This window comes from Zonotrichia leucophrys, unplaced genomic scaffold, assembly GCF_028769735.1.
Source record: "Zonotrichia leucophrys gambelii isolate GWCS_2022_RI unplaced genomic scaffold, RI_Zleu_2.0 Scaffold_642_28778, whole genome shotgun sequence".
Lineage (NCBI taxonomy): Eukaryota > Metazoa > Chordata > Aves > Passeriformes > Passerellidae > Zonotrichia > Zonotrichia leucophrys.
This window is the reverse complement of record NW_026992847.1, coordinates 2,137-16,610: the sequence shown is the minus strand read 5'-3', so window position 1 is coordinate 16,610 and position 14,474 is coordinate 2,137. Positions and strand designations below refer to the sequence as shown.

At 52.4% G+C, this 14,474-nt stretch overlaps 1 protein-coding gene across 1 annotated transcript; it reads right to left on the bottom strand.

Moving 5' to 3' along the window:
- Positions 1-12,681: 12,681 nt before the first annotated feature.
- LOC135441894 (olfactory receptor 14A16-like) lies at positions 12,682-13,815 on the bottom strand. The gene is made up of 2 exons (XM_064701451.1): positions 13,762-13,815; positions 12,682-13,637 (listed from the first exon to the last, which is right to left on the bottom strand). The coding sequence occupies exon 2, from the start codon at positions 13,612-13,614 to the stop codon at positions 12,682-12,684; it is 933 nt and encodes a 310-aa protein (XP_064557521.1). The 5' UTR covers positions 13,615-13,637; positions 13,762-13,815.
- Positions 13,816-14,474: the final 659 nt, after the last annotated feature.

Below are 14,474 nucleotides of genomic sequence, written 5' to 3'. Positions count from 1 at the left end.
GTGCCCCATCCTTGCAGGCCCAGACACGGCAGCACTGGCTCAGCAGCCCCTGTTTGCATTGCATAGAGCGGGGGGAGCACACCCATGCTGTTGGTGTGGGGACACGAACCTGAGGGAGCACAAATGCCATCAGCTCCTGGGGCCAGCAAGGGCTGGTGGACACCAGGGAAACCACTCAGGTTTGTCGTGGCCTCTGCAGTCAGCCAGAAAGTTTGTTCCCATCAGCTGGGAGTTTCCTGCCCCACTGCATACGCTGTTCCCAGAGTCAGGGCTGCCTGGCAGCCACCCCCAAACTGCCCTGAGCATTTCCTTGGCTTCACCTTTGGTTTATTTCCCAAACCAGATTTCTTCCATCCCTTTCTCCTTTCTCCTCCACTGCAAACAGCCCATCCCTGTTTGCCCTTTCCTCTCTGGCCCCACCCCCCATTGCAGTTCCTGACTTGGCACCATGGGAACGTCCCTTGGGCAGCAGGATCATCCTACCAGTGTTGCAGGAATTGTCTGCAGGCTCCTGCAGTGCCTGGTGCTGCTCCCTTGCCAGAGGCATCCCCGGGGGTGCACATTTTGGCTGCTGTGTCGGGCTCTGGAAGTCCCTGTTCTGGGCAGTGAGGAGGGGCTTCAGAGTGTCTGCAGGACTGACAGGATGGGCTTTGAGGCTGGCAGGACAAGCTGAGGGACCTGGGCTGCTTGAGCTGCTGAAGAGGAGGCCCAGGGCTCCTCCTGCAACAGCTCCATGGGTGGTTCCAGAGAGTCACAAAATAAGAAAGGTTGGAAAAGACCTTGGAGATCAAGTCCAACCTGTGTCCTGACACCACCTTGTTACCCTGAGCCTCCTCTTCTCCTGGATAAACAACCCCAGCTCCCTCAGGCTCTCCTCACAGGACTTGTGTTCCAGACCCCTCCCCAGCCTTGTTGCCCTTCTCTCGACACGCTCCAGCCCCTCCATGGCCTTCCTAAATTGGGGGCCCAGAACTGGACACAACACTCGACGGGTGGCCCCACCAGTGCTGAGTGCAGGGGAAGAATCACTGCCCTGCTCCTGCTGGCCACACCATTCCTGATCCAGGCCGGGAGCCATTGGCCTACTTGCCCACCTGGGCACACTGCTGGCTCATGTCCAGCCTGCTGTCCATCAGTGCCCCCAGGTCCCTTTCTGCCTGGCTGCTGTCCAGCCACTCTGTCCCCAGCCTGTAGCACTGCAGGGGTTGTTGTGGCCAAAGTGCAGGACCCAGCACTTGGTCTTGTTCAACCTCAGCTAGTTGGATTTGGGCCCTGGATCCACCCTATCCAGGGCCCAGTGCAGAGCCCTCCTACCCTCCAGCACATCCACACTCACACCCAGCTTGGTGTCATCTGTAAATTTGCTGATGCTGGACTCCGTCCCCTCATGCAGATCATCAATGCAGATATTGAAATCCACGCTGGCTGGCTCTGATCCCTCGGCCATCCTGTGGGTGCCCTGGGATGGCACTCAAGGTGATCTGTTCCATAACCTTGCCAGACACCCAGGTCAGGCTGACAGGCCTGGAGTTTCCCAGCTCCTCCTTCCAGCCCTTCTTGGGGATGGGCTCACATTGGCACCTCCAGTGCTCTGGCACCTCCCTGCTGAGCCAGCACTGATGGTAAATGATGGAGAGCAGCTTGGGGAGCTCATCCACAGCTCCCTCATCCCCCTGGGATGGATCCCATCTGCTCCCAGAGACACCTGTGAGCATCTGAGTGGCTCAGCAGGTCCCCAGCTGCTTCCTCCTGGATTACAGGGGGCTGTTCTGCTCCCTGTGCTGAACTACCAGCTCAGGAGAACACTTGTCCTGAGGACAACTTCACTTATTCTTGAAAACTGAGGCAAAGAAGGAGTTAAGTACCTCAGCCTTTCCCTCATATTTGGTAACCATATCTCCCGCAATAATGACAAAAGATTGGCTTTGTACCTCCTTTTGCCATTGATGTATTTTTAGAAACTTTTTTCTTCTCCTTCACAGAAGTGGCCTGGTTTAGCCTTTAGCTTTCACCTCTCTATTTTTTTTTTCTGCATGACCTAACAACATCCTTAAACATTTCCTGAGTTACCTGCCTCTCTGTCCAAAGATGATGCACCTTCTTTTCTTTCCCCAAGTTCTTGCAAAAGGCCCATCACATTCAGAATGTAACCTGTTGTCTAAAGTACACCTCAGAGGAGGAAAATACAAGAGTCTATAAATTAAAAGAGGGAAAGCAAGCTAGGAAAATAAAAGAAGGAGAGGCTGGGAAGGCTGACAAAAACTGGGACTCCCCTTGACCACTTACCTCCTTCTACCCTTGCAGTACCTGAAATCCTTCCTCCAGTTCCTCTTGCTGTGGATCCAATTCCTCCTCCTCTCCCAGCTGTCATTCCTTTACCACCTCCTAACCCAGTTATACCTCCACCACCTTCCCCTCAGCCCTCTCCTTACTCTCTTTACCCTTCACTACTGTCCCCTTACCTCTGCCATCTCATGCACCCCTTATTCACCAGCAATTTCCTGCTCTGCCTCCCCCAGCACAAACGAGAAGCCAAACAACATCTCAGAATCTCATGCCCAAGAGTGAAGTTAACCAGTCAGCCTCCACAGCTGATGTTGTAACACCCGGTCCAAGGAGCCTAAAGTGGAAAAATTGTTCCCCCTCAGAGAAGATCCCATGTGCAGGGTGGCCAGTGGGATTGGATTTGTAAATGCTCCTTTGACTGTGTCTGAAGTTAGAAACTTAAAGAAAGAATTGCGAAATTTAGTGGAAGACCCAGTAGGAATAGCAAATCAAATTGATCAATTTTTAGGCCCTAATATTTATACATGGAGAGAATTGAACTTCATCTTTACATCCTATATTTCCCAGAAGAGACTCAATTATTAAGAACTGAAGGAATGAAAATTTGGGAGCAAGAAAACCAGCCCGGGCCCCCAGGTGACCAAAAAATGCCTTTAGTGGAGCCTGACTGGGACCCTAATCAAGAAGAGGGGAGAAGGAACATGAGAGATTACAGGTCCCTGATGACCAGAGGGATAAAAGAATCAATCCCTAGAGGGAGTAATACCAGTTAGCGTTTGATGGCGCCCAGGAAAAAGACGAGACCCCAGCAACATGGCTTAATAGGCTAAAGCAAAACTTCCAGATTTACTCTAAGGTTGACCCAGACAGCCCAGAAGGCCAATCTCGGGTTCCCTGCAGTCAGGGATGACCCTGAGAATCCTTTTTCCCTGGTGTTTCGAAGAAGCAGTCTGAATTCTTCGGCTCTGGTTTCCAAGGTTATTTATTGTTTCTTACCTATAACATTTTTTCTCTGGCCTGCCAGAGGTCAGACAGAAGCACACCCCCCATCCCAGGGCTGGTGTCTACATTTTATACTATGAACTATATGTACTTTATTTTCCTTATTTTCCAATATCTAAAGACACATAGCAGGAGAATTTCCGTATTAATCAAAACAAATGCACCTGTTATTGAGTGCCCACAGCAAATGTAACAGAAGGATTAGAAAGGAGATAAAGGACAGAGAGAGAGAGAAAGGAGGGTTGGGACAGGGGAAATAGCTACCAAAAGAGAGATGAAGTCCTTGTGGTCTGACCAATAGATCCGTCACGACACGTCGGAGAGAATCTCAAAGTCTTTGGTTAACTCAGAGGTCTTTTATAATCTACTGCCAGGAGGGGAGCAGGATGGCACATGGAGGGCACAGTGGAGAATAAATCCATTGGGAACAGGAACAGACAGTCCAGTCCTGAACAGCACAAACCGGTGCCAGCAGTGAGCAGGGCCTGTTGTTTCAGGACTGGTTCCTATGGGAAACCTCTTGCTAACTATGGCAGACACCCGCTCCAGTCAGGCCAGCACCCCTGGGTTAGAATTTTAAGGGTCTCATCTCAGTCCTTGGGGAGGGTTTAAATCTCTGTCCTTCACTGTGGTCTTGAGGGAAATGAGGGATCTTTGGACCGTGTCTTACAGAATGACATCCCAAAGCATAAAAAATTTATGCATTTTCCTGTAAAAAAAGGTAATTAATTAATAAATGATAATTATTTGTTCTAATTTATTTACAATAGTATTATTCTATATTTGTATTACCAAATTTTAATATTTATTTTTTAAAATCTATGCATTTTTAGCAAGCAAAAAATTTATTGGTCATTGATTCCAAGTAACACAGTTCCCTTCATTAATTCATTGACCAGTGTGGCTATTGATTTCTGCTGCTTGATGCGAATCAGTCCTATTTAAAATCCTTTTGTCATCATTTTTATCATTTTCATGGACAGGGAAAAGGAGCCACTTTGGGGTCCCTGGAGACATTTCTGTGACATATGTGGGGCAATTTTCTGTCTGGGGAGGGAATTCAGAGAGAATTTGAGGATCTGGGGGACATTTGGGGGAGCCAGGTGGGCACTTGGAGTGGCATTAAGGGATTCTGAGGGACAGTTCAGGGTCCGGGGCAGCACCTGGGGATCCAGGGGGGCCCTTGGAGGCCAGGGAGGGGAATTTTTGGCCCTTAGGGGTCCGGGCGGGTCATTGGGGGGCTCGAAGTGGGCTCTGTGGGACGCTGGGGGTGGTGGGAGTTGTAGGCGCGGGTATCATACGGTTCAATGGGGCCGCGGAGCATCACGGGAGTGCTAGGCGCCGCTGCAATGGCTCTCGGTGGGGCGCGGGCCATGACACGGACGAAGTCCCGGCTGGAATAGCGCTGGACATGCGCCGCGGAGCATGATGGGAGCTGTAGTCACGGAAGTGGTTCGAACAAGATTTTTGGGGGTCCGGAAAATTACTTGGGGGACACTGTTGTGTCCGAGCTGCGACTTTTGAGGTCCTTGCGGGGAACGCAAACGGTTCAGAAGCCCTTGGGAGGAGGTCTGGGACCTCTGACCGGGCTCTTTAGTGCGCGGGCCTCGGCAGGAGTTTTAGCCGCAGGACTGTGTTCTGAGGGGCTCTGGGGCCGCGAGAGATGAGAGGAGATGAATTCCCAGAAGTGACTGTACCGGGCATCTGTGGGGTTGGGAGCACTCAGTAGGTCCTGGGACGCTGTGGGGGGTCCTGAATGGGCGCTGAGGGGGCACTGAGGGATCCTGGAGGGTCCGGGGGACACTTATGGGACAGATGGGGGCGGATCCCGGGGTTCTGTGGAGCGCAGGGCAGGACGGGAGTTTTGGTCCCAGCGCCAATGAGGCTGTATCTGCCGCAGGGCATGATGGGAGATGTAGGCAAAAAAATATGGCGCCCATCTAGGCACCGCCTCCAGACCCAGATCCTTGGTGCTCATTGGCTATATCGGGTGATGGGCAGGAGCCTCGGTAAATGGGATGCGTTGTAGGTGGGAAGAGGTAAATCACCCTCCTCCAGTCCCTGCCACTACAGCCCAGTTCATTCCCAGTACAGACCAGTATAATGCCAGTAAAGTTCATTTCATCCCAAGCAGAACCCAGTACAAACCCAGTGCCCCTCCAGTTCCTCCCAGTACAGACCAGTCCATCCCAATACACCCGAGTTCATTCCCAGTCGTTCCCACCTCCTCCCAATGTCATCCCCCAGTGGCCCCAGTCTTCCCTGCAATATCCCCAGTGTCTCCAGTTTCTCCCAGTATCCCCCAGTGTCACTCCCAGTATGTCCCAGTGTCTCCCACAGTGTCTCCCACAGTGTTCCCAGTGTTCCCCAGTATGGCCCAGTCCTCCCCAGTGTTTCCAAGGACAGTTTCATTTCTCTCGGTGGCCACGGCAGCCAAACCCAACAGTGGGGTCAGTGCAGTGCCCATGGCCACAGCCCCTTGCAGGGGCCCAGTGCAGCTTGGGCTGATGATCCACCCTCACAGCTGGCCCAGGGCAGCTCTGCAGTGGCTTTGATGGCACCTGGGGCTGGCACACACCTGAGCAGTGTGTCTGTTTGCAGTGGGGAAACTCAGGAGTGTCAGATTGCTTCAAAAAATCCCAAAAAGGGAAAACCCCTCTTAGGCTGAGTGCAGCCAGCTCTGCAAGCACAGCAGGGCCCAGGGGAGTGAGGACAGACAGGATGGGGCTGGGCAATGTGGAGCGAGGTTGGCCACACTGGGTCAGAGCTCAAGGCACAGCTCCTGTGAGCAGGCCAGAGGTCCTGAGGAGACACCCTGGGTCAATATCAATCACAGAATGCTGCAACAACATCTGCTTTAAAGAGAAATAAAATAAAATACAATAGTTCCTTTAAAATAAAAATCTGTAATTTTGTAGAAGGTGTTTGAAATCTTTCTCCAGAACAGGACTTGGAAAATTTTAATGACCCTCTCAGGGCTTTGCTGTTGTTTCCATCTGACTCAGCCGCTGACAGTGTCTGCAAAAAACTTCTCAACAACTCAAAGTTGAATTTAGACTCCAAAATTTCTTGAAGTTTTAATGGTTCCCACTGAGGGACACAACTGAGAAAGTGTCCCTAGGTTCCAGTTAGAGCAGAGCACTGGAGGCAGTGTTGACAGCTGGGGACCAAGAAGGCAAATGTGGCTCTGGTGCTGAGCAAAGCTGGATGTGTTTGAGGAATGCCAAGGGCCAAGGCCTGAGCCCCAGCCCCTGGCCAGGCAGATGCTGTCCCTCCCTCCTTGCTCAGGGCTCTTGCCGGGATGGGCACTGGCATGTGGGGATGTGCAATGGCAAGGGCAGGAGCATGGGGCGGCCCCTGCCAGGCTGCTGAGCAGGGACAAGGAGGCAATGAGGCCCCAGGCCTGCAAGGGTCACTTGTCTCCTGCTCCTGCCTCAGGCCCAGGCCCAGCAGCCATGGCCAAAGTGCTGCCCAGGTTGGCTCTGGCAGGGCTGTCTTGCAGCTGCTGCACATGCCTGTGCCCTGTGCAGCCCAGGCTGTGCTACGGTGTCCCTGCCCTGCGCCTCTGTCCCTGCAGGCTGTTGGCATCCCCCGCCTGCCCCACCTGGCTGGCCCTTTCCTTTGCTGACAGCTCTGCCTCCTGCCTGCCTCTGCCTGCCCACATAAAGCCAGGGGCTGATACCAAAAGGATTAATTCCATTTCTACCCTGCCTGTGAACTTTCAGCACAGGAACATGGCATGCAGGGGCTGCTTTCCCAGGAACGATGGTTGGAAGAGAAGAAGACATCTGGCTCAAGGGTGCAGGGATAGAGAAAACAAGGAGTGAATCTGGGAATTGGGGTGGGTTTTAATGAAAAGGGTAAATAGTAATTCACATTTAGTGACTCTATATAAGCAATAGCCTGGGAGAATCTCGTATCCACGTAACTTTAATAGTTATCCCATGTTGCACCTAAGGCCTGAATAAATGATGCCCTCATAAACACCAAATTATTAAGGAGCCTTTTTCTGATATTTCAGAGATTTGGTGACAGTAGTTCCTCACAGAAGCAAGGAGTCAGCTGTGACACTGTGCAAACTCATGGAACAAAGGGTCCATGGTGACACAGCAGAACCCAACGGAACCAAAATCCATTCTGGCACATTGGGGCCACATTGAACCAATGGTCCACTGTGATATGCAGATCCAAGGAGACCATTGTGACCCTGAGAAACCTGGTGGAACCAAGGGGCCATTGTGACACAGCAAGGCCTGGTGGAACCATGGGTCCATTGTGACACTGCAGAACCTCACGGAACCAAGGTGAGCGTGTTCTACTGCGGAACCTCATGGAACAAAGGGTCCATGGTGACACTGCAGAACCAAGGAGACTGCTGCTGGCAGTGTGAGAGCTCATGGAACCAGAAGTCCATTGTGACACAGCAAGGCCTGATGGAACCAAGGGTCCCTTGTTAAACTGTGTGGCCTCATGGAACCATGAGTCATTGTGACACAGTGTGGCCACACAGAGCCAAGGGGACATTGTGACACTGTGGATCCAAGGAGACCATTGGGACTGAGGAACCTCATGGAACCAAGAATCCATTGGTCCACTGTGGGGCCCTGTGGAACCAAGGGGAGCACAGAGACATTGTGGGGCCTCATGGAACAATGGAGACTGTTCTGGCCCTTTGGGACCCACTGGAAGCACGGGGCCATTAGAGCATGGCAGGGCCTGGTGGAATCAAGGGGACTGCAGAGAACACTGTGAGTGTCCATGGGATGAAGGGTCCATTCTGACACCCTGGGACCAAGGATTCCATTGTGACACTCTGGGGCATCATGGAATCCAAGGTCCATTGTGACACAGCAGGGCCTCATAGAACCTGGAGGCCATTTTTACACTTGGAGGCCTTGTGGGAGCAAAGGGCCATTGTGGCACTTCAGGGCCTAGTGGAGCCAAGGGGACCATAGTGACACTGTGAGGCTGCATGAAACCAATGGTCTGTTGTGACACTGCAAGGCCTTATGGGATCATGGAGACCATTGTGACACTCCAGGCGTCATGGAAGCAAGGAACCATTGTGACACTCTGGAGTCTTGGCAGGCCAAGGGGCAGTTGTCACACTGTGTGGCACCATGGAACCAAGAAGTCCATTGTGACACTCCAGGGCCCCATGGAACTAAGGATCCATGGATCAGTGCATGACCGCATGGAACCAAAGGTCCATTGCGACATTGCGGGGCCTCATGGAATCCTGAAGGCCATGATGACACTTGGAGGCCTCATTGAATCAAGGGGCTCTGCAGGGCCTCATGGAACCAAGGAGACCCTTCTGACACTGTGAGTCCCCATGGAACCAAGGGACCATTGTGACACTGCAGCACCAAGGAGACCCCTGTGACACTGCAAGGCCTCATGGAAGCAAGGGACAATTGTGACACTGTGGAGCCCCATGGAAACAAGAGGCCAGTGTGACACATCTGGGCCTGACAAAACAAAGGATCCAGTATGACACCACCACTGTGACCCTGCAGAGCCCCATGGATCCTAAAGAACAGGGAACACGTCTGGTTGGCTTGGCCTGACTCCTCCAACTGCCCTTGGCATATCGAGGGTCTCTTCTCATGTACCCTGAAACCCTGGGGCTCTGGGCTTTCCTTCAAATGGAAAAGAACTGCTCTTCTCATTCAAGCATCCATGGCCAAAATGGGATTACCCCTCCAACCTTCCCAATATACAGGGATTGTTCCCAGACAAAAGCTGCCATTACCAACAAGTCTGGCTGCCTTTGGCTTCCTGAGAGCTGGGTCTCACCTGCCTTCAAACACTGGGGCTCAGTGCATTCCTTGCTATGGAAAAGAAACATCCTTCTCAAGGTGCCCATGGCTGAAATTGGGATTCCACCTCCAAAAGTCCTATATGTAATGCCTGCTCCTATACACAATCTGCCATTACAGACAGGTCTGGCTGGCCTTGGCCTCCTGAGGGCCGGCTCTCACCTGCCTTCCAAACACAGGGGCTCTGTGCTTTCCTTTCCGTGGAGAAGAACTGGGCTTCTCCAGGGAGAAGTGGCTGAAATTGGGATTCCACATTCATAATTTCAAAAACCAAGGGTTACTCCCAGACAAAGCTGCCAAGAGAGACAGATCTGTGTGTCCTTGGCCTCTGATCACTGCAGTTCATCAGCCCCTGAAACACTGGGGATCCGTGGTTTCCTTTCTGTGGGGACCACTGTGACACTGTGGGGCCCCACGAAACCAAAGGGCCACCGTGACCCTGCAGGGCCTCATGGAAGCACGAGGCCATTGGGATACTACAGAAGCAAGGGGAACATTTTGACACTGCAGTGCCTTGTGGAGCCAAGGTAAGATGGAACAGGTCTGGCTGGTTTGGCCTCCCAGGGGCCACTGGACCTGTCCAGCGGATCTTGCAATGCTGAGGGCTGCCTCTCATCAGCGCCTGGAGTACTTGGGCTCTCTACTTTCCTTCCTGTGGAAAAGAACTGTCTCTCTCTCCAGTTGTCCACGGTCAAAATCGATACTCCCCCAAAAAATTCCCTATATGCACATGGTGTCTCAGACAAAAGCTGCCAGGACAGAGAGCTCTGGCCGGCCTTGGCCTACGCTGGTCATCTCTCATCTCAAGGAAGGCCTGAGGAAAGTATTTGAACAGGTTTGGCTACTGGAACATCAATGAGTCACTCCTCCTCTGAAAAAGTCAGATGCTCTTCTGATCGTATGTGTCTGTTTTTCCTCATTTTGTATTATGCATGAAATATTATTTTCAGCTACATATTATTATTCTTCTCCCGCTACCAGTGTTATCTGACACAAAACACCTACTCTACATATGGATCCAGGTCACCTGTCCAAGCAAACACAACAAGGAATGCAGCAGGAATGATTTGTCTCTGCTCCCATCTGTCCCATCTCCTCTGGAGCTGGAGGTGCAGCCCTGGCACTTGGCAGGGCTCAAGGGCTCAAAAACTCAGTTCCCATCCAGAGAACTTGCAGACCCTGGGCTGCTCTTCTTGGCCCCTGCACGCTCAGCCAGGCTGAGATGGACACTGATGGTTTCTGGGCCAGGCTCTCTGAGCCCAGCCCAGCTCCCTGCAAGCTCTGCCAGCTTCCCTGAGCTCTGGGCAGCACCAAGGGCCTCTCCCCAGCCCAGCCCAGCCGGCTCTGGTCCCACAGCTCTGCTCAGGCCAGGCTGCTCTGGGCACTGCCCCACGGCCTCAGGCCCTGGCAAGGGCATAGCAGCAGCTGCAGCTGCCACAGGACTCAGCCCCAGCATGGGGGAAGGTGCTTGGCCAAGGGAAAGGAGGCTCCCTGGGTGCCCTGCTCTCCTCCACTGCCAGGCCCTGGGGCAGCAGGATGCCATTGTGACACTGCAGGGCCAAGTGGAATGAAGAGGATCACAGTGACATTGTGTACTGAAGGCACCATAGAACCAAGACCCCATTGTGGCACTCTGGGTCCTCGTGGAACCATGGAGGCCACTGTGACACTGCAGGGCCTTGTTGAACTGAGGGGCCATTGTGACACTACAGAAGCAAGGAGACCTTGGTGAGACCCTGGGGCCCAGTGGAACCAAGGGGCCATTTTGGCACTGCAGGGACTTGAGGAGCTAAGGGAACAATTGTTACAGTCTGGTGCCCCCATGGAACCAAGGGTCACCTGTGACACTGCAGGATTGTGATAAACAAATTGACCAAATTTGAGAACTGTACAATAATCTTTATTATTATGCAAACAAGAATAAGCAAGTTTCAGCGCTGGCGGCCAGGAGACTTCGCTCTCTTAGGCGCGCACCATCCCCCTTTAAAGTTCGCTTTTTATTGTCCTTTTTCTCCGGATTCCTGGATGACGTGGTCTGTTTTCTGCGCATGCTCCTCCAGTTGCTAAGGGGTCTTTTTTCTGCCTTCTGGTGGTCGTGGGATGAAGGCCCCAAGTCTTCCTCTTTGGCCGCTTTCCTTATAAGGCATATCTATAAGTCTAATTTTTTCCAAGCTCAGCATTCTTGCAAGGTTAATAATTGTTACCATATGTGTTTCAGAAAGTCTCCTATATCTATGGGGTGGAATTTTTGCAGAGCAAGCAATTCTACAAGGTTAGTAATTATTACCAGATGTATCTGTATCTGGTTACCAGAGGGGAGGGTTTGTAACCCAAGCAACCCCTTAAAAGTTCCCCATACGGCCCTATAGGTACCCTACTTAAACAAGAGCTATTTAGCTATTGTTTTATAATTTAAATCATCATCTAGCTATTAATGAACAAATATATTGTTACTTATTACAGGATCTTGTGTAAGCAGCGGTCCATTGTGACACTGCACCACCAGGGAATCCATTGGGGCACTCTGGGGCCTCATGGAGCCAAGGGACTACTGTGACACTGTGTGCCCTTGTGGAACCATGGAGGTCACTGTGACACTGCAGGACCTCCTGCAATGATGGGGCCATTGTGACACTGCAGGGCCCATGGAACCAAGGGACCAGTGTTGTTCTGGAGAGACTCATGGAATGAAGGAAACATGTTTGACACCATGGTGGCCCTTGGGACCAAGAGGCCATTGTGACACTGTGGGACCAGGGAGAGCTTTGCTGCACTGAGAGACCTCATGGAACCAAGGGACATTGTGACACTGCAGGGCCCAAGGATGCAAGGGACTTTGTGACACTAAGCAGTCTCATGAAACCATGGAAACCCTTGTGACACTCTAGGGCCTCATGGAACTGTGGTGACCAAGTTGGCTGCAGGTGTTGTTCTGCTGGACAGTAGGAGAGCTCTCGGCAGAGGGCCCTGGACAGGCTGGATCCAGGGCCCAAATCCAACAAGGTGAGGTTGAACAAGACCAAGTGCTGGGTCCTGCACTTTGGCCACAACAACCCCTGCAGTGCTACAGGCTGGGGACAGAGTGGCTGGACAGCAGCCAGGCAGAAAGGGACCTAGGGGCACTGATGGACAGCAGGCTGGACATGAGGCAGCAGTGTACCCAGGTGGGCAAGAAGGCCAATGGCTCCTGGCCTGGATTAAAAGTGGTGTGGCCAGCAGGAGCAGGGCTTCTGTGCCAGCCCCGAGCTGCCCCCAGCTCTGCACAGAGACATTGGGGCTGCAGCTCCAGAGAAGGGAAAAAAAGTGAAATCTCTAAGGAAAACTCTGCTGGGTGGTCCTTTAGTTCCTTTAAAACCACTGAAAGCACAGCTCTTCATTGACACACTTTAGGGCTGTACTGAATGTGGAGAGAAACAAAATAAAAAATGGGATAATGACTTTTCTTTCTGGACAATATTAAAAAAAAAAACCAAAAAAAAAGGAATGAAAAGAATAAACCAACCTCAAAACCCAACAAGAAGTATCAAAGATGACTTTTATTACAAGTGATTGGCAGAAACTGGCCAGCAGTTTAATGTTCCTGAAACCATCCAGTCATCATTTTGCACACTGCAGCCTTGAGCTCCTGGTTCCTCAGGCTGTAGATGAGGGGGTTCAGGGCTGGAGGCACCACCGAGTACAGAACTGACAGGGCGAGATCCAAGGATGGGGAGGAGATGGAGGAGGGCTTCAAGTATGCAAAACTGGAAGTGCTGACAAACAGGGAGACCACGGCCAGGTGAGGGAGGCAGGTGGAAAAGGCTTTGTGCCGTCCCTGCTCAGAGGGGATCCTCAGCACAGCCCTGAAGATCTGCACATAGGAGAAAACAATGAACACAAAACAGCCAAATGATAAACAGACATTGACCAAAATAATTCCATGTTCCCTGAGTTTGGAGTGTGAGCAGGAGAGTTTGAGGATCTGTGGGATTTCACAGAAGAACTGGCCCAGGGCATTGCCATGGCACAGGGGCAGGGAAAATGTATTGGCTGTGTGCAGCAGAGCATTGAGAAAGGCACTGGCCCAGGCAGCTGCTGCCATGTGGGCACAAGCTCTGCTGCCCAGGAGGGTCCCGTAGTGCAGGGGTTTGCAGATGGACACGTAGCGGTCGTAGCACATGATGGTCAGGAGGGAAAACTCTGTCCCAATGAAGAAGACAAGCATAAATAGCTGAGCAGCACATCCTTTGTAGGAGATGTCCCTGGTGTCCCAGAGGGAATTGTGCATGGCTTTGGGGACAGTGGTGCAGATGGAGCCCAGGTCGCTGAGGGCCAGGTTGAGCAGGAAGAAGAACATGGGCGTGTGCAGGTGGTGGCTGCAGGCTACGGCGCTGATGATGAGACCGTTGCCCAGGAGGGCAGCCAGGGAGATGCCCAGCAAGAGGCAGAAGTGCAGGAGCTGCAGCTGCCGCGTGTCTGCCAGTGCCAGCAGGAGGAAGTGCCTGATGGAGCTGCTGTTTGACATTTGCTGCCTTAGGAAACAGTTTTCTGCTGAGGAGGAAAAGGCAGGACAGAGCTGGGCTCAACACAGAGCAAGATATATTGCATATCCTACAGCAATTCAACATTCAGGGTCTCTCTTTTTGGAACCACTTCTCTGCATTCTCCTCACCTGGGACCTGGGTTTTTCAGGCATTGAGACCAGGGGCTCCCAAACAGGCTCCAGAGGATTCCTTCTTTTTGTTCAGTGAGAGGCAACTGAGAAGGCTGGGTGATCACCAATTAAATGGACTCCTGAAACACCAGAATGCTTTTCAGTCCTGCTGTTTGCAATTTGCCCATCTGAAGAACTGAGCTGAGGAAATTCCTTGTATTTTTTCATCCAGCTGCACCTGCCACAGTTAGGAGTGGTTGTGGGTGTCTGAAATCTCTGACATTTCTAAAGCACTGCAGGTGCAATCGTGTGGGTGTGAGAGGCACAGGGATGGGCTCTCAGTGCAGGGACAAGAGAGCAGCTCTGCCCATCAGGGCTGTTCTCAGCTGCCCCTTGCTGGCAGCTTGGAGCTGCAGGAGAGGCACCCAGAGGAGCTCCCCTAGAGAGAAACAGGGCAGTGCTGAGGGCAGAGGGCTCTGGGGTCAGAGATGGACAGAGCCCTCGCCTCCTCCCAGAGTGCCTCATGAGGATCTCAGCTCTCTCCTGCCAGGCTGGTGCACAGAGGGATCATTGCAGTGCCCAGGTGCAGCTGCCAGCAGCATTTCCCTGGCCCTGCCACTGAGCTGTCTCCTCCATGGGGATCCCAGGCAGCCCAGAGAGAGCACGGGAGAGCTGTGCCCTTCTGGAGGGCACCCTGCAGCCCTGCAGGACACCCAGGGAATGAGCTGAAT